Below are 20,937 nucleotides of genomic sequence, written 5' to 3'. Positions count from 1 at the left end.
AAATTTAAGATAGAAATCAGGAAAGCAAAAGAAAGTTACACTACTACCATTACCAATGCAGTTAGGAAAACAGAAAAGGTTTTTGAGATTGTTAAGGAGCTCGCACTACAACTAGGTTCATAGTGCGAGGAGATCCCCAATGATGAAGCATGCCACCTTTGGGTGGGTGAGAGGAATCGTCCGAAGAAAGGGATACTTCACCACCTCATCAATATATTTCTAGACCCAGTGGCCCTTATTGTGCTTTTAAGGAGCTCGGTCACCAGGACAGTACTGTGCAATAGTAGCACTAACGCTGGAACTATGCAATAAATTGTCGTCCTTCTATCATAATAAAGTAGACCTAATTCTGAAAGATATTAGCAAGGAGAATTCAGCGGGGCAAGGGAAAAACCCTAAAACCATGGATATACCCTAGAGCTCCCCTGGCAGTTCTAAGGTGACCCTACAGCAAATAAATCCTTGTAAAAAGTTGGCAAAAATAGACCTGTTAAATGAGGAAGAATTTAGGGTGTTAGTGATGTAAATTTCTTTCTGCTCCATTTTAGATCCCGTACCACATAAAATCTGGAAAAATAGAGGGAATTAATATTGCCAGACCTACGAAGAATCTGTAACCAATCATGTGACTGGGTCTTTTCCAGCAGCTTGGAAGAAAGCACTAGTCACTCCTTTATTGAAGAAACTACAAGGTAATTTACAAGATCCTAGTGACTTTCAACTAATTTCTCAGCTCCCCTATCGGGTCAAGATCATAGAAAAGCACAACAGTAAAATACTGGCAAATTTCTTAGAATCCAATACATTACTTGAACCAAAACAAATGGGCTTCGGCACCAGTCCTGGGGCAGAATCAGCCTTAATCATGGCAACAGATGAGCTGAGGAGGTGGGTTGACGGTTGACATACTGCAGTTTGATTCTATTAGATATGCCAGTGGTGTTTGACACAGTCAACTATCAAATCTTACTCCATATATTGATGGAGATAGGGTGGAAGGCACTTCCCTAAATTTGAGTGAATCCTATCTATCAGAGAGATGGCAAGCTATCTCTCTTCCTGTTATGATCAGCGTTTAAGGAGCTATTGCAAGGAGTACCACAATGGTCAACATTAAGTCCTATTCTATTTAATGTGTATCTACGCCCCCTACTAACCCTAATGAAATCTTTTGTGTTGTCTTTTAGAAATTACGCAGACAACACCCAATTAAGTATATCTCTGAATAAAGATGACCCCCAGCCTGTTGGAAGATTTCCATGTTTGCTTATCAGAAATGGCAAATTGGATTGGCTCAGTAATAATATATTAAAATTAAATGGAAGCAAAACAGAGTTCTTGTGCTGTTCACCCAGTAAAGTTCCATGTCAACTTCCAAATAATTGTTGGCTGTGGACCAAAGATGAGTATCTGATTACAGCTCAATCAGTGCGAAATTTACGAGTACAGATAGATACAAAAATCTCCATGGGAGCTCAGGTTAATAGGATAGTAGCGCCCTGCCATGGCCTTACGAGAGATTTGATGAAAATTGTCCCCTTGCTTCCACAGCCAGCAAGAAAGATGGCTGTACAGATTGCAGTATTAAGTAGGACTGACAATTACAAAGACCTCCTACTAGGAAACCCAGATTATCTGCATAAGAGACTCCATAGAACACAGGTAATGGCTGCCAAACTAGCAGTTAATAAATAGTTTGGGTCTGCTAAAAATACCCTAAAATAACTTCACTGGTTACCATTAAAAGAAAGAGGCATCTTCAAAGCGTTGTGCATAGTCATAAAGCCTTTAATAGCTCAGGACCCAGACTCCTACAGGATAAATTCACCGACTACAAACAGGCAAAGATGCTGAGATCGTCGTCAGCTAATCTTGTATGTGTACCCAGATTTAGGAAAACTAGGGTAGGAGGGGAAACTTCAAGTCAAAGCAGCACAATCCTGGAACAAGCTGCTCATCTCCCTTAGAACAAATAGAGATCTTCTTAGTTTTAGGAAGGGCCTAAACACTTAGCTCGTTCATAAATAAAGTAGGATGGAGTCTGCCTTATTCAGAAGAATAAAACTGTTCGCTCCCCCTTGATCTTACTGTTGAACGTTGATAGCGCCAAAATGCATGCCAGGGGGATGTTGCGCTTTACAAATGATCAATAATAATAATATTCCTGAAACATCTCAGATCCCTAAGCCTCCACAGTTTGGTAAATTTGCCAATCATAGCACCACTTCACAGTGCAGCCTTCCTTCTGACCCTACCTTTCTATTCCAGTTGTTGCTGCTCTCCATGCCTTTATTACAAAACTGTGGTCTGAGGCAATTTTTTTAATCCTGCTCAACCATGCAAAAATCGTAGCAAGGTTTATTACCCTTGGACAGCCTAGCTATCAGAATAGAGGACAACTACTAATGTAATGCTACTACAAAGTGAGTCGACCAATATTAGCCCTTTAAACAGGGTAGAGCTGTAACTCTTTCATACAAAGAGAGGCATTGATACATCGGGAAGCTTTTGTCCTCCATACAATATTTCAGAGTGATGCATCAACCTTTTTGTAATATGCTTTTTAGGATAGAATTTTAAGTAGAGCAGCTCTGACAAAAAGTGACAGGGGCTTAGCCTGATGTTCACCAGTACCCCTAAATCTTACCAGGACACATGTTAATTCCTAAAACTTGTCCTTTGTCGCTACTCCCTTGGATGCCAAGATAACAAAATCCCTCTACATTCACTGTGAATTAGGATCTTCAAGGAGTCGATCGTTCCAGTGTTTCATTGTGCATACAGTAAATTATCCTAGTTAGCAGAATCCAAAGCAAGTAGTCTTAGGCTGGAGATGCTTCAAAAGCAGATGGGGGAAGGTCATCCAGGAGCATAAACTTTTTGAAAAGGGTGCCTAATTGTCCTTTGACTTTGTCTGTAGAGCACCTTGATTTCAAGCAGGTCAATCAGCTCCTGTAAGAGCAACTTGTGGTTCCTGATCCTTAGTTTCAAATGGATAGCATGCTATTGCTATGGGGAGTAAAAAGTTGGATATCCTCCTGAAGGTTTGCTCCAGAGTCCTTTTGTGTCACTATCCATATCTCCCCAGCTATCAAGACTGCTCAACACGTTAAGTGCTTACAGATCACATATAATCTAGTTGGCCGTTTACATGTATGATTTGTGGGAACGGCACATCATACTTTCATTTTTTAAAGTTAAATAATTTGAGTGCCATTATAACAATTTTTATTTAAAACTTGTAGAAATGGAACAAACTGTGCTGTTAACTGCTGCATTAACAAAAAATATAATTGTCAACGAATAACCTCCTCAACCTGAAGCCCACTTAGAATTTTTGCTTATCTTGAATTCACACTTCCTACTTCTCTTAGTCTCCATTTGACCACCAATTGTTGGATGATATCAGGAATTAGGATGTGTGAATGGGAAAGGAAATGCTCCATCATTGTTTCTCTAGCAGCCTCTTTAATGAAGTATTTCTTAGACATCTGCTTTAACAAGTACAAATTTCCAGCCCATGGAAAAAGTGACCATCTGGTCTCCATATGTTCAGCACGCCGTAGAGGCTAGACCTACTTCTGCCATAACAGTAAACATTAAAGGATATTGCACTTCCACAGCTGAATCAGTCTTATTAAGCTCATAATTTAGTATCTTTGGCTGTTTCCCTTCTATGCTTTTTCCCTAATTTCTGCGCATATATTTCCGACTTGATAAAGCTGGAGACCCCCAAGTCTGAAGATTTCAAAAGTAGATTCTGCAGTACCGCTCTTTACTAATGACATTTTCAGCAGGTGACTCTGCCACACCACAAGAGCCAAGAGATATCATATCAACAAGTCCAAGAGTGCATGGTGCCTCCTAAGTCCAATTTCACCCATTACTCTTCTTCTACTGTAAATGGTTGTCATTTCTAACAGTTTGTTACTATTCACTAGCTTGTCGTGTCCTCCACTGCTTATAAATGGCTTTGATGTGAGATGTTCACCTTGGTTTCCAGTCCTCGATGAACTTTCCTGCCATGTCAGGGGTGCATGATACTTAGTTTCTCATGTTGGCCCACCACATGTACTGCACTTGCTGGCTAAAAAGACCAGTTGACTTGGATCTTTCATTCATTTAGGGTATTTAGTGGTTGTTTGCCGGGCACAATTGTCCTGCAGTTAATTATATTCTGTCATTGTTCTGGATGAGTATTGGCCTGACTCTTAACCATTCGATATGTGTATTGCACTATTGTTTTCCAACAGCTCCACCAGAGATTCCCCTTCTTTATGACTTCTCAACTGAACATGCAGCAACTAATCTGAGATATACCTTTATTCCTATATAGAAAAGTGGCTTATTTAATCTCCTTGAGTCCCTGCTCCGTCTGCATCTGGAACCCTCTCAACTTGGTCAGACAAACCAAATCCTGTGATTCAATCCCATTGGGTGCACTTTTCTGGTCTTTTCTAGATGAGAAAGTGGGTTGTACATTAAATCCTCCGGGGTTTAACTTCTCAATTGGAGTTGTCCTGCATTTTGGTGCTTTCAGACGGCCACATACCTCAAAGCCTCTTTGCGTTGCAAGCTTGAATTGGACACCCAGTCCTGTGTGTGTCTCCTGTCACCTCTGGCAATCGGTCCTCCTCTTATGGCCAGAAGAACAATACTTCATAGTTTTAAGATGTTTTCATTAACCCTATCATCAAAATTCTTTATTCGATTTATAAAACAAACCATAAAAGATACACTAAAACATAACATTTCATATAGGCGATAAACTTTTGCTTAGTTGCACTGCACCATATAAAAAGTTAGCCTCATAAAAACAAGTCTTCACATCAGATAGTAACATTAGATAAAACAAAGCCAGACAAACTTGAGTAAAATATGTTCCAGCAAACAGTTGGAAAATAAAAGATTTGCACAGTTCTTTACAAAAAGAACAGAACATTACAAAGCGCAGCGATTCTTGAGGTGAAACGCCATCCCATTTACAGGGAATAAAAACCAGACTCAAAGGCACTGTTGCGAGAAATAGTCAACAATTGGTAGCTACGGTTAAGTCTGAAACAAGTCAATAAGAACTGGTGGTGGTTCGACATATACCAATAAATATAGGGCCTAATAAAAAGAGTGGTTTATAATGGGATATAACATTTTATGGAGCTTTTCTGCATTGCCACACTGTCTGTTCCTTTTGATTTCAAAGCCTTAAAGGCTTTTTTGGTCCTTACAATTGGCAATTAAGTCTGGATTGCTGTAAATTTCACGCCGCCCAAGTTTAGTATAGGTGGATTTGATGTAACTAATCAATGGGATAGAGACCACTCGATTCAGACTCAAGCAATCTTTTAGGATCAGAATGTTAAAAATGTTCTCAGGCTGAAGCCAAACAGATAACCAAAGGAGAGGCAACTGTAACTGTAAATTACCCTCCAAACACCCAAAGCCAAGTTCTTTGTGAGTAATAAAAACAGAAGTACTCTGGGGAAGGCAGAAAACCTTTCTTAAAATGTATTCTGTATTACAGATAAAATAGAAGCATCAGCATAGCCCCATATTTCACTCCCATAGGCAGCTACTGGGACACACTTGGCAGTATAAATTTCAAGCAGGATCTTAATAGATGTGGGTCTCAGTCTATTTGCAAAATCAAAAACAGAAGCAATACTCCTGGTAAAGGTAATACTTCCAGCAGACAACAAAGAGGACAACAACAAAGACAAATCAAATTTGAAACTGAGATAAGGAAAAGATGGAACACGACTAATAATATTTTCCTGAATCTTGAAAAGTCTTGATTTGGGCCTATCACCATAACAGGGAATTTGGAAATGTTAGTCCTTAAGTCAAGGGTTTCCATAAAGGAAACAAAACAACAAGTAGACGCTCCAGCCCCAACGCAGTTCTAACAATAAGGACAGCATCTTCTGCTTGGAGCAGGACCGGGATTGACCTTTTGCCAATCCGCAGCGTGCCGGTACCACCCTTGCTTAATGCCTCCTCTAAATTATCTATATCAAGGGTGAAAAAAACAGAGCCAATATGCAGCCATGTCAAACACCCCACTTCAAATTAAGGTGATCAGTACATTCCCCCCTACATCCCAAATCGAGCAGCAGCAGACATATTAAAATTAAGGCCGTATAAAAGAGAAACTTCATTCAATTCCACCCCAAAGCGCTCCATAATGTTCCATAGTTTGTCTCAATTTACGCTATTGAAAGCTGTGCTCAGGTCCATGAACGCCAGATTTAATACCTCTTGTTTGGCCATAGTATATTGGTGATTAATCAGATCCGAATTGAGACATTCCTATCAGGAAGTGTTCCTGATCTATGACTGACATGTGGTATGAGAAACAATACTAGATCAACATCAAGTGTATATTTGTGGGCACAGACTCGACAAAGCAATTGTGTCATTGTTCTGCAACTTTTATGACCAAGGCTCATGAAAACAGGCCTGTTCACCTCAAAAATTACAGCCAGGCATCATGAAAACAATGCTTATTTATCAAAAACACTACAGCCGTGCCTTATGTAAATGCCTGATAAGCTTTCAACCCCTATGCATATTGGTTATGGATGGGATTCTTTGTGAAGGCTAAAACATGTTTCTCTAAGTTGCCCATGTGGCAAGGCTACAAAAACATACATGAACAGGCTGATATAACAATCATCTTCACAGATGGACCCTTGACAAGCAGGTGGTGCATGAGAATTTTAGGTGGTTCCCTGTGTCAAGGAAACGTCCCCAACTTCGAGAAATAAAGAAATGCATCAGATTCAAGTCATTGATGTGATAGGAAGCTCAAACATATGTGGTATTCTAAGGGATTGTGAGCATTCACTTTATCTGACCCAACTGGATTTCGAGGTAATACACATGTACCATGCAGGATCGTGATTATGATCGAGCCCATACAGACCTGTCTTAGAGGCTCACTCCTACCAGCCTTTCTGCAGCTTTAGTTATACCTCCGAATATCCTCATACTAAAGCAAGAGAGTGGGGCGGTGGGATAATGTGACTACGTAAGAAGGTTTGCTTGTAAAGCCTTTCACACTAATAAACCCCTTCCCTTCTTTTAAGCCTGCCATCTTTTCTTGGTTACTCGAGTTCTCCTTCTTTTGGTCTGCTGGGTTGCACCTCTGTTAGCCTGAAATATAAGGATCATAAAGCTGGAAAGCTGAATGGACGGGTGGGGATGTGTGTGGGCCGGGTCTTGGAACATGAATTCCAGATTATTTTCTCTGCTTTGATAGATGCTTCATTAGAATTGCTTGGCCTAGTTCTCCACGACTAAAACTTCCAGAAATACATATTTCACTGTTGTGAATAACTTATTCTAACTTTGCCAAGAAATGGATAACATCGATAACAATTCATTCCTGGGTTTGCTGTGTTCCCAAACCACCATTTTGAAAAGCACCTATTGCCTGCGATTTCTTTCATGCTTATGATTCATAATGCCTAGAAAAAAGTTGACTTTAGAATTGTTATTTCTGTTTCTCTTTTAATGTCAGCCAGTTTTCTTACTTCAATGAAAAATCAAAACTATGATTCTTTGTGTTTGAATAACATTTGAATGTTCTAGGAGCTAGAAAAGAAATTAAGTCATGAAATAGATGAGCATCAACACGAGGTTTCAGTATTGCAGGATGATCATCGACAGAAGCTGTCTGAAATTACTCGCAGGCACCGTGAGGAGTTACGTGAATACGAGGACCGAATTGAGGAATTGGAAGAACAGCTACAGCAAGGTACTGGGCTGAGAGCTCTTGTCCCAGTTGTATGTTTCTTATGCTTTCTGTCCTTTGTGAATAGTTCCATCTTGTTTTCTAATCCTCAAAGTTTTTGTGTTGCAGTCACTTCAGGGATGTTTAATTAAATTAAAATGTGTAAGCTTGGGCTAGAAAATATACTAGGAATACAAGATATAAGTCATTGTAGTGGAAAGGGTGCCAAAGGGTAAGAAATGGACACAATAAATGTCAACCCATGGTTGTTTAGTTAAGCAGTTGGAGGGAGCATTCTCGTGTAGGATATACAGTATGTGTTCAGTTACTGCAGTGGACCCAGGCAACATAGCAGCAAGAGGCACTATAGACATGTGGAAGGGCCAGTCTGTACCAGAGTCATACAAAATGAGGGACGTTTAAACAGGCAACATATGCGGCCTTCCAAAGGCTTATACCCAAAGCAGACACTTGTAATGATACACAGGCTATTCTTTTGCAAGTTTTACTTAGTCGATAAGTGTTTTCAATGAAAAATGCAGCTTTCTGTCCGGGATCGAGTCACCATTTTTGTTTGAAGCATAAGTAAGTATATGCCTCTCTTCCTACTTCCATCATTCTTAAGCTGTATAGACAGATCCCCATCCACTTATCTGGGAGGGGAGAGCAGGACAGCAAAATAAGGAAAATGTCTTTTATCGTCATTTTAGTCCTGTTATTTTTTGCTTTCCATTCTTCACCTCATTCCAGTCATCCTGAGAGTGTGCCATGGTGCGATCTTGCCTATAGCATAACAAAACAAGCATTTGCAATGCAATGCAATAGGTCTCGCATTTACGCGAGTTTGAGCTATTGACATTGCACATAATCATGCCTTTTTTGTTGTTTTAAAAACATAAATAAAAGGCATTGTTATTTACAATACCAATAGCTGAAACTCGCGTAACTGCGAGACCTATTGCATTGCAAATGCTTGTTCTATACAGTGCCTGTCATCCACGCAGAAATGGGTGGGGACTGGAAGACCCAAGGAATCTGCCTGCCGGTGACACCAAAGACTATGTCAGATTTTCCTGACAAGCAATGAGTAGACCCCATCAGTACTATGCCAAGGGAATGTTTCCCCTGACAAATCACACATCATAATCCGACGAACTCCCACCAGATACAACACCCCCAGCCGGAGCCTTAAGCAGCACTGTTTAGTCTGCCCAAAGGCCACAGGTCAAAACAGAGGAACAGCCTGGAGACCCTATGCACACTTCTTGGAGTTCCTTGCACCCCGCCTGAGGTTCCGTCCAGCTTCGAGTCCTTCCAAAGTGCAGTGATGTCAGTTTATATACGGAGGTCTCTGAGCCACAATCTGGTCTCACAGGGACTATGTCCCCTCCGAGGTGGGAGGGGCTTGTCCCCACCCCCATGCCCTCGGTCCTCACAATGGACTGCATTGTCTGATAACCGGCAATGGATGTTTGGTTTGATTACTCATATGCCGACACCTGCCCTCTGAGATTTAATATAAGGCAGATTCAGCACTGCAAAGAGGCCTTCAGGAAACATGTTCAGTGCGTATCGTAGTGTATTGCAGCATTTATATAGAGCAACCAGGCGCCTAAGTGATTGGCACGAAAGAATTAAAACAAATAAATAAGAAGGGTAGAGAAAAGCCGGGATCCAGTCGTAGTTGTGTGTAACATGCAGGCTTCAGAAAGACAGAAACATTTTTAGGAAGTCAACAATAAACAAGCCAGCCTCGTAAAATCGCTGCAGAGCGCAAGGTTGTAAAAACAAGCCTGCAAGCAAAAAAGACGCTGTGCGGTGCACGCCCACATGAACTGAAAGCTAAGAGGAGACGCCATGCGTGTGCACATCGGCTGACGTGCACGCACATGGTTTGTCTCCCTTCGCTATCAAAAGCCACAACAATAGAATTTCACCAAGGCGAGGCAGCGCATGCGCTCCGTTGGCTAGGCGAGACCTACAAACAAAAAGGTGAACTTTGACTGTTGGTAACACATAAGTAGGGATCCTCACTAGGGTGTTCCAAAGAACATTTGTGTTGGCTCTCGTGAAAAAGTGAAAGCATTCTTGTAAATACCTTTTTCCAGTTCGTCCTCTGACTTAAGCATTTCCCAACCAGTTCCGCTGAAAACAAGGACTAAGAGTAATAAAAGTTACGTTTTCTACCGGCACTTGATGTTTTTCTAAGCCTTCAGAGCCGCAGTCCAAATGTTTATTTAACAATGCTTGTAGCTGTTTGCCATATTGACACATTGGGTATGCAGGTTTTGGGAGCTGCTCCCCATTTATAGATAGATTTATAGATTAGCAATGATGATGACAAATGAGTTTTCTTTATAATAATATTGGTAAGACTTTGACATTTTCTAAAAGGGATTTAAATGAACTCCCAGCCAGTTCAACATATTGGTATTTACAATTTAGGAGCCTACTTGCCATCATTTGATAAAGGCCTTGGCACTTGTTGCAATATACGTTTTGTCCCATCATCGTTTGCTTTTATTTGTTTTAGGTACCACATCTGTTGGTGCCGGTGAACAGTCCAATGTTCTTGAGCTGCAAAAGAACCTTCAGAGCCTAGAAAGGGAAAAATCTGCTCAATCTGAGAAGATCAAGGAACTTGAAGACCAAGTAAGGGAGATTAAGGACCAGCTGTTATCTTCAGAATATGAGAAGGACTTGCTGTCGAAAGAGAAGGAATCTGCAGCGCTGGAATTAATCCGATTAACTCATGAGTATGAACGGTTTAAACCAGAGTTAAGTGACCTACAACAATCTGCTGTGGAGAGGGAAGAATTGGTAAAGGAACAAGCAACATATCTACTTACATCATCTACAGAGGAGGAGGTTCTTAATTTACGACAAGCACTGTCTGGTAGGGAGTCTTTTAGATTAAATACATCTTCTTGTGTGTGACATTAAATGTACTTTTCTTCGTAAAATAAAATGAAAACACTTTCTAAACACACTTTGCAGCATGCTGTCTGTAGGCGATTAGATATATGGATAATTGGACCTAAAACAAAACTGATTTTAAAGTTGACCTGAGTTCTGTGAGAATTTTCCTTCTCCGTATGGGTTCTGGGTGAGCATTCCAGACTCACTATCATGCATGACTGTGACAACCCATTAAAGTAAATTTGGGCTTAGTTCACAACAGTGTTTGCAGTATTGTACAACAAGCCCTACAAATATACACACTATAATGAAACCAATGAACGTGCCACTCCCTGAACTGGTATTACTTTTAGAGTTTAAGTAGTTCTTGTGGTATGGATGTTTCACTCATTCACAGCTTTTTGACACATTGAGCCTGAGTCCCTGTCCTTTTGCGATAAAATTTAAATTAGTTGTTGGGTTGAGCCGTGCACGTATATTATTAGGTGAAGTGCAGCATCTTTGCCCGTGTGAAGTGCAGTTGAAGAACTCCCAAACTGGCATAGATGCAGTTTATTTTTGTGGCCCAGTCTCTTGGATAAACCGCTGTTTCCCTTAAACATTGTTCAGGAAAAAAGAAATTTTTGTCTTTATTAAAACTAGAAAGGCTGCCTATTCCATAATTCTTGCAGCATAGCTCTTTGATATTGCTTTACGATCCTGTTAACCTGAACGATTTGCCACGGTACAAATAAACACCTGTACTCAGTGATGAGGTAACAATTTTCAGACTGGGGGTGCTGCATTCATTTTTACATCACTGAAGAAATAGGGATTGGGAAAAAATCCAAGCGTCAGACAAAGAACAAGTGTAGCAAATGTATTCAACAGGTCAATGGTAAGGGTGTTGTATGTAGCTGGTGGGGCTTTTTGGAGAACACTGTTGTAAATATATTACTAAAGCATGGTGGGTTGGGCACTGTTGGAGGAAGCGGTCTCTGTAGATACAGAGGTGATGTGCTGGTCGTGGGGGGCTGCCAATCAGCGTGGACGTCAGCATGGTGGCCATCCTGCCTAGGTCCAACACCCTCTCCGTGCCAGAAAGCAAAGAATCTGGGCATCTGGTTTGACACTGACCTCACCTTTGGCCCCCAGATCAATCAGGTGGTCGGATCATGTTTTGGGACCCTTAAAAGTCTCAGGAAGACTTTGAAGTTCTTACCTGTGAGAGCCCGACAAACCTTGGTGCATGCACTAGTCACATCAAAGATGGACTATGGCAATCTTCTCTATTTAGGGACCTTGGAGAAGAACCTCAACCGCCTACAGGTCCTACAGAATGCTGCTGCCCGCTTAGTGCTTAAACTACCCAGAAGAGCCGCATCTGCCGCGGCCCTCCGATCTCTGCATTGGCTCCCGGTCAGAAGCAGGGTAGAATTTAAAGCTCTATGTACGTGCCATCGGATCATCAATGGGAGATCTCCTCTTCCCCTGCAGGGACTTCTGACTACTTACGAGCCGTCTCGCTCGTTGAGATCCTCTGGCTCTGGACTCCTGGTCGTTCCCAAGGTGTCTAGAGCTCGAATGGGCGGAAGATCTTTCAGGTACCTTGCAGCCTCAAGATGGAACAAACTACCCATGGCACTGAGATTAGAGCCATCAGAATCAATTTTTAGAGCCAAACTTAAAACTGCACTATTCGCTCAGTAAGGTATGCCGCTTCTATAGGTTCCAGTAAGAGTTGCTCCTCAGCGCGGGGACACGCCGTTGTGCGTCACCAAGCGCTTTATAAAACCCCCTAAATAAATAAATAATAAATACTATACCAAAGTAAGGTATAGTGTGCACAGAGTCTAGTGGATCCCCAGAGATTTACAGAGGCTTAAGTAGATAATACTAAAAGCTCTATTTGTGGTAGTGTGGTTGAGCAGTTAGGCTTGTCACAGGGAGCTGTTTAGCATTTGCTGTACACACTCGGGCAAGTAATGATTACACACTCTCAAAGTCTGAATCCTAGACCAATTGATTTGTTATTACTTAGTTATTTAATTATAGAACCAAGAGGAACTCCGCATGCAATAGTATGCAATAGGTATCATGTTGTAAAGGCCTAGAAGTACTTTACAGGAGTATTGAAAATACTTTGGCAATGTCAATCAAAAAATAGCAAACTTAGCAAATGTAGGAGATAGATATTTAGTGCAATAGGCAGAAATGCAATGCAATCCTGTGGAAGGAAAACAGTATATGCAGTTAGAGGTAAGTACTCAACTTACAAATCCAGTCTTCATGGGTTTGGTCCAGCACTGGGCAAGAGTGAGATCACTGTAGGTACTGTACCACCAGCGGCACTGGGGTGGCCGGGTGCAGAGGTCACTAGGCCCAATGTTAGTCAATGGAGACTGGGGGCACCCACAAAATGTGCAGTTTGCAGGTAAGTACGCGCGGTTTCAGGGTACAGGTCCCAGTGGGTTAAATCAAGCACAGGGAAGGCCACAAAGCAGCACCTGTCATACACCACCAGCGGTATAGGGGTGGCCGGGTACAGGGTGCAAATCAGCAGTGGGGGCCCACTGCACGTAAATGGGGATCTCGGTCGCACAAGGAGGCTGCAGGCTCAGACCAGGAGACTTGACGAAGGTGACAACCAGCTGGGCAGCAACGCTGAGATGTCGGAGAAGGCCTGGGCACCATCTGCTGGGCCACCCAAAGTCCACGAGCTGAGGATTATGGGGTGCCTTTAGGTGTCGGATTCTCTGTACCAGAGCCTGTTGCTGTCAGGGGACCATTGGTGAAGAGGCTGCTGCATCTTCGTGGAGTCCAGGAGAGGTCAGCCACTGATTGAGTCGAGGTCAGTATCGCTGGGGAGACTTTACTGGACAGGTGAGCCACTCAACTCGAGCTGTGGGCGTCGGGTGCCGAGTAGGCAGGAATTGCTGTTCCTGCTGGATCTGGAGTCCTTGTAGTAGGATTCTTCAGGATAGGGCCGCTGTCCTCGGGAGATCTGGTCTTTGTTGAAGAGTGGCAGTTTTCCTTGGGTTTCTGGAAGCCACTAGACAGGCGTTGTCTTCTTCACAGGCTCTTGAAGCTGGAGACAGGCTGGTAGGTCTGCGTCCAAGTCAGTCATCATCTTCAAGCTTTGCTGCAGGGTGTGCTCTTTATCCTTCTTCGTAGGTTGCAGGAATCTGAGGATCAAGGTTCAGGGGTGGCCCTTAACACTGATTTAGGAGCATTACAGGTATTGGTAGATGGTAGCCAATGGGCTGCTTGCCTTTAGGGTGACTACACCAATTGAATGTAGGAATTTTTAAGGAGGGGTTACCTCGATGCAGGGCACCATAGAGGTGGTCCTGGCAGAGAGGGGACACACTTCTCCTGACTACTAATTTTCCTGCCGACCTTTCCGCCAAAAGTCGGGCTTGGTCAGGGGGACAGGCATCTCTACTAGCTGAAAAGGCCCTAGCTAAAATATCAAAGGGCAGGAAGCCTGTGAGGCTCTGCCCTGAATGCTATTCCTGCTGGGGGATAGGTGTGAAGCACCTCCACCCAAATGCACCCTTTGTCCCTGACCCACAAGCGCACAAGGGCTTCCACCTCAGGGGGTGTGAAACATGTCTGTGAGGGAGTTGGTTGTTTTTCATGACCATCACTTTACCCACCTTCTTTACGCCTCCGCATCCTTCTAAAGAGGTATTGAGGCTCCATCGTCTGGACCCAAAACGTGGGCTCTCTTTCTATCTGAGCCGCACACAACAGTTCCGGGTGGGTGACCAACTCTTTATTGTCTACGTGGGCGCAAAGAAAGGCCGGGCTGTGCACAAACGCACCATTTCTAGGTGGGTCGTTCTGTGCATAAAGGCTTGTTATTCCTTGGCTAAAAAAGAGCCTCCGGTGGGGCTGCACGCCCATTCTACCAGTGCGACCACAGCCACTACTGCTCTGGGACGAGGCATTCCCTTGCAGGACATTAGTCAGGCAGCTACTTCAGCCTCGCTGCACATGTTTACCAAGCACTAATACCTGGACAACCAAGTCCGGAGAGACAGCTTCTTTGGCCGTTCTGTTCTCCAGGACTTTGTGGTGTGATCTTGGTTCGCAGACCCACCACTGGGGTTGGTATTGCTGGGGTATCTATTCTAAGGTAAGGAATCTATCACTACATGTTTCTTTCAGATGCACAAGTTACTTCCCTTCAGTAGCGATATATCTGTAAGAAACATTAGTAATGATATATTCCTTACCACCCCACACATCCTACCCGTTCTGCAAACTGATTTCTAGGGTTAAGGTCATCCCTTTCAGGGCCCTAGTTTCATGGCACCATTGGTCAGTATCTTGTATGGCTCTGCGTTCCTGGCACGGAAAGTCGTGTGCAGAACTGACATCAGCGCATGTGGGCGCGCTTAAGTAGCTCCGACGTCATCACGGCACCAACGACGCCAAAGACGCACGCGGGCCACACAACGACGCCTACCGACGCGCAGGGGTACTGTTGACAAAAAACTTTCCGGATCCAGTCTGAGGCCTGGGGGTAATTCTAAGGTAAGGAATCTATCACTACTAATGTTTCTTACAGATATATCGTTACCGAAGGTAAGTAACTTGTGCTTCAAGTTTGGTCCTTTTTTTAAGATAGTACATGGATAGGCTATTACATTGACTTTGCATTGCCATTATAGCCTTTAATACTATTACATACTGCTTTACTGTGGTACTGTGGGAGTCCCACTTCAACCAGGAATGAACTGCAATCACAGGTAAGTAACTTATGTTCTCCAGTATTACATCTTTCATAGATTCACATGCTTGTATCTTCCCCGTCGTCATGGTGGGAGTCTCACGGTAACAGAATGACCAAAGCAGTATCATAGAGAAGAAAAAACTGCATAGAAAAGCCCATAGGGACTGTATTATTTGGTAACCAGACCTCCTCATTGTTTGGCCAAAAGCCAGCCAATCAGCATTACTGCCCTGACCTCACACTCCCCAGCAGAACCTTCCTGCCTCAGATTTCCAACCGCCTTCGTGTGAGGAAGGAGTCTCCCTGAGCTCTGCTCAGTTTGTTATTTCCAATCTGAACTTTTGGCCTTTTTCAACTGAATTTTCTTCTGGATAAGGTATTGTCTGTCAATTATTTTGCCTTATAATGGCTGAAAGCTCTAAAAAGAGGCTTTTCAGACCTTGCAGATCCTGTGGAAAGGCTTTTCTCTGAAGACCCTCACAAGGACTGCTTATACTGTCTTCATCCAAAGCATATAGCCAAGGATTGTAAATATTGTAGAACCTTCTCTGCTAAAACTTTGAGGGACAGAGAGGCTCGTCTGCTATTGTGGCTTCAAAAAAAGAAGGCCGCATCAGATTCAGATTCTGGTGAGGAGTTTGCTGCTCAAACACCTAAAAAGAGGAAGGCCTCACATTCTGAAGAAATGGTGGAGCCTAAAAACACTAAGTCTAAGGGGAAGGAGGCGTCTTCTGTACCTCATACTCCTCTCAAGAAGTCGTCTGGTCAAAAAGGGTCATCTTCTGCTCCGGCGACCAGTTCCATGGTTTCTGCTTCAAAATCTGTGGTAAAAACATCAGCCCCGTCGACGACTTCAGCGTCGACGACGACTATTTCGATGACGTCAGCGGCGTCGACGACAGGATCTAAGTCAGTGTCGACGACGACTACGTCGACGAGTTCGACTATCCGGTCGACGAGGAAACCGTTGACGATGACCTCATCGACGACGACGACCTCGACGATGGAGACCCCGTCGACGAGTGTTCCGTTGACGATGGCTCTGACGACGACGACGGCTCCGTCGGCGATGGCTCTGACGACGACTGCTCCGTCGGCGATGGCTCTGACGACGACTGCTCCGTCGGCGATGGCTCCATCGACGATGACTGCGTCGACGATGAGTGTGATTTCGACAGCGAAGGCCTTTAAATCGCCAAAGTCGAAGACCTTAATCTCCATCCGTTCATTTCAGTCGTCGAGGGGATCGTCGTCGATAAGTAAATCGGCGGAATTCACGTCGGGGACGCAAATTTCTCCTCTGCCTCCGTCCAATCTACTTAAGCAAGACTCAGATGACGAGGAGTCATCTGGAGTGGCCTATAGTCCCTCACAGCTTAAAATAAAGAGCCAGGACACAGATGAGGAGGACGTTTTTTCATTTAAGGAACGGGCTCAGTCAAAGTCTTCCAGGTATGAATCTTTCCAGGAGACTGGTGACTATGGTGAGGATGAAGAACAGCAGGAAGAAGCAAGAGAATAGTCAGTCTCTATGCCTGTATCTCTAGAATCTGACCTGAGGCTTATGATTAATGACTATAATCGTCGTTTTCCAGAGGCAAATGCGCCTCTGTCATCTACACCGGCACCTGCAACGCAACCTCTGAGGGCCCAAAATACACATCAAACGCAGACTCCTCGTTCGCCAACAGTGGTGACAATCAGAGATGACCTGACCGACACCGATGATGATGATCAGCCTGAGGAGGGTGAACTCCTGCAGGATAATTCGGGAGACCAGGAGTGGAATGAGTATGTTTTGCCGTCAGCTCCCTCGCCTACTCCGGCGCCATCCATTTCTCCTCCTCAAGATATTGGAGGATTCCACGACATTATAGAGAAAGCAGCTAGAAGATTCGATCTAAAGATGGAAGTTCAAGAAACAGAATGTTTCTTATACGACTTCAAAGACAGCGCCAGGAAGTCTTCACGATCAATCCCAATTAATCCAACATATTTGGGATGAAGGTCTAAAAATTTTGAAAACGCCGGCTTCCATTGCGGTTTCGGTTGCTAGATTCGAAAAGAAATACAGAGCACCAGAGTCTTCTCCAGCCTGCCTGATAGGACACCCTAGGCCAGAGTCGTTGGTGACACAAGCGGCGCAAAGGAACTCAAAAAACCCACTTTCCACTTCGATGGTGCCACCAGACAAGGAGGGAAGGAGAATGGACGGAGCTGGAAAAAGATTTGCAGTGATGGCAGCCTCCACTATTAAAGCAGCCAACACTATGGCTCTACTCAGCCGCTTTAACAGACAAATGTGGTCGGATTTGGCGCCCATTTTAGCTGCACTTTCGGAGGACAAGAAGGAAGAGGGAACTGCTATCCTTCGTGATGGAGCGAAATCAGCCTCGGAATCTATCGATGTTGCCATGGATGTTTCCTCTATGGCTTTTAGACAGATGGCGGGAGCAGTTTCCCTTCGAAGTCAGGGTTGGTTAAAGGCAACCTCGTTCCGGCCGGAGGTGCAGGTGAAGATTATCGACATGGCCTTTGATGGCGAAAATCTATTCGGCAAGCATGTAGATGAGGCCCTGCAGGGCATCAAGTCGGATACCGCGAGAGCACTGGGGTCCCTTCAACAAGGAAGGTTTCAGTCCTTTCGCAAAAGAGGTGCGAGAGGCCAATTCAATCAGCGATCTACATATCAATCCAACAGATATCAGCCCTATAACCAGCAGAGCTATAGGCAATACAATACAGGTCAACAATATAGGTCTTCCAACTCTTCCTTTCAGCAGCAGTCCCGAGGCAAGTCCTCCAACAGAGGAAAGAATCAGCAGTCTAATAGACTGCAATGATCTCATGATGGCACTCTCCACTCAGCAAGTTCCCGAAAACGACCACTATCTGTCTCTATTCTTCACAAATTGGCTGTCCATAACATCGGACAAATGGGTTTTGGACGTAATAAACAGGGGCCATACCCTAGAGTTTGTGCAAATACCACCAGATCATCCCCCGGTGTTCAGGCACCATCAACATACTCAGAAGCTGCAAAAGGAGGTCCTTTTACACCTACAAAAAGGGGCTATAGAGGAAGTACCTCGGCATCACAGAGGGAAAGGCTTTTATTCGCATTTCTTCCTCGTCAAAAAGAAGCAAACTACGAAATGGAGACAGGTATTGGATTTGAGGGATCTAAATCAATACATTAAAAAAATCCTTTTCGAATACTCTCGCTGAAAGAGATTCTACTTATGCTAAAGAGGAAAGACTTCATGGCTTCGTTGGATCTCATGGATGCATACTTCCATATACCAATTCATCGGAAGCACAGAAAGTATCTGAGGTTTGTTGTGGAGAATCGCCATTTTCAATTCAAAGTTTTGCCATTCGGCCTCAAATTGACCCGAGGGTATTTACGAGATGCATGGTGGCGGCCCACTTAAGGTTGAAGGGTCACTGCCTTTACCCTTATCTCAAAGATTGGCTTGTGACAGGTCCATCCTTCAAAAAGGCCAAGACATCCCTGCATTGCTGCATCAGACTGTTTCAACGGTTAGGCCTGCGGACCAACTTAGAAAAGTCATCTCTTGTCCCAGCACAAGGCATTCAATTCCTAGGAGCATGGATATGCACAAAGGAAGCGACCGCATATCCTTCGAAGGAAAGGATCAGGAAAATTATAGGCCTAGCAACCTCTCTGCAAGCAAAAAGGTTCACTACTGTGAGGATATATAAATACTTGTTGGGAATGATATGATCCTGTATCCCACTGGTTCCAAACTGCCGTCTTTGGATGAGACCTTTACAGGAACAGCTAGACGAGCAGTGGGTTCAATCAAAAGGAACATTTGAAGATTGGATCATTATATCTCATCGAATGAAGGTGGCCATGTCATGGTGGAAGGTTCGGGAGAACTTGAATCAGGGTCTGTCTTTCGAACCTCAGTCACAAATATGTGATGACGTCAGATGCTTTGTTGCAAGGATGGGGTGCACACCTTACGGAGCTGGAAATCCAAGGTCTCTGGTCGGAATGGGAAGCGCAACTTCACATAAATATGTTGGAGCTCAAAGCGGTGTTTCTGGGGCTTCAAGTTTTTCTACCCAGAGTTCAGGGATCGTCGGTGCTTGTGCAGACAGACAGCACCACGACAATGTTTTATCTCCTCAAATAAGGGGGAACACTGTCCAAACAGCTTTCCACGCTGGCGCAAAGGATTTGGAAATGGCTGATAAGACACGACATCTCTATTCAAGTACAACATATTCAGGGCATTCTCAATACAATGGCAGATGTCCTAAGTCGCACGGAGAGTGTGTCGCTCGAGTGGGAGCTGAACAACACCCAGCTTCACAGAGTGTTTCAAAAATGGGGCACACCAACGTTCGATTTATTCGCGACGCGGGACAACTCAAAATATGAACAGTTTGCGTCCAGGTACCCTCAACAAGATTCCAAAGGAAATGCGTTTCACCTGGACTGGACGGGAATGTTCGCTTACGCGTTCCCACCATTTCCATTGATTCCAAGAGTGCTTCGCAAGATAAGATCAGAACCATGTCAGGTTAATCTGGTGGCACCAGCTTGGCCGAGACAAGCATGGTTTTCAGACCTGCTACAACTTTCAAAGGGCAACAAGTTCCAGTTCCAGACGTTCCAGAACCTCATATCAATGAGCAGCGGCCAGATTCTACATCCAGACCTGACATCGCTAAAATTATCAGCATGGAACCTCATGAGCGAGAATTCCAGTCCATGATCATACCGCAAGATTGCAGGGACATATTATCGCAATCTAGGGCTACGTCTACGAATAAAACGTACGCAGCGAAATGGACACATTTCTGTCACTGGTGTGCTGGTAAATAACTTCACCCGCTTACAGTACCCCCTGAAAGTATTTTGCCTCATTTGCTGTCCTTATCAAAAGCAGGTCTGTCTCATGCCTCGTTAAAAGTGCATTTGATGGCAATATCAAGATTCAGGAGGGTGCCGAATGAGCCATCTCTTTTGGTCTCACAGACTAATCAAGGAATTTGTCAAGGGGCTCTTTAGAGCTTTTCCACCCATTCAACGGCCGCCAATACCCTGGCAACTCAACACAGTTCTGGCACAACTTATGAGGCCACCATTCGAGCCTATACACAAGGTAGACTTGCAATTTATCTCATGGAAGACAGCTCTGCTTCTAGCACTCACCTCGGTGAGGAGAGTTAGCGAAATTCAGGCCTTCTCAGTGGAAGAGCCTTTTCTCCAATTTCGGCAGGACAGAGTGATACTAAGGACAAATCCAAAATTTATACCTTAGGTCCCTACTTCGTTTCATCTTAATGAACCAATTATTTTGCCTACTTTTTTCAGCAATCCTTCTTCTGATGCAGAAAGGGCTCTACATTCCTTGGATATCTCCAGGTGTTTGAAATTCTACATTGAGCAAACAAAAACGTTTCGGAAATCGAAACAATTACTTATTGCATTTGAGGGTCAGAGAAAAGGACTGCCTCTGTCAAGACTGAGTATTGCCAGATGGATATCGTCGGCAATCATTAAATGTTATGAAAAAGCTGGAAAGCC

The 20,937-nt window shown here is 43.8% G+C and overlaps 1 protein-coding gene across 1 annotated transcript in view; it reads left to right on the top strand.

Annotated features, from left to right (window-relative positions):
* The window catches only part of TRIP11 (thyroid hormone receptor interactor 11), a 485,462-nt gene that overhangs the window by 198,471 nt on the left and 266,054 nt on the right, over positions 1-20,937 (top strand). Inside the window, exons 6-7 of the mRNA XM_086937682.1 lie at positions 7,591-7,756; positions 10,266-10,628. Of these exons, the coding sequence (XP_086793808.1) occupies positions 7,591-7,756; positions 10,266-10,628 (529 nt within the window). The remainder of the gene's footprint in view (positions 1-7,590; positions 7,757-10,265; positions 10,629-20,937) is intronic.

The sequence above is a fragment of the Lissotriton vulgaris genome, chromosome 9, assembly GCF_964263255.1.
Source record: "Lissotriton vulgaris chromosome 9, aLisVul1.2, whole genome shotgun sequence".
In the NCBI taxonomy this organism is placed as follows: domain Eukaryota; kingdom Metazoa; phylum Chordata; class Amphibia; order Caudata; family Salamandridae; genus Lissotriton; species Lissotriton vulgaris.
This window is presented reverse-complemented; position numbering and strand designations above follow the sequence as displayed.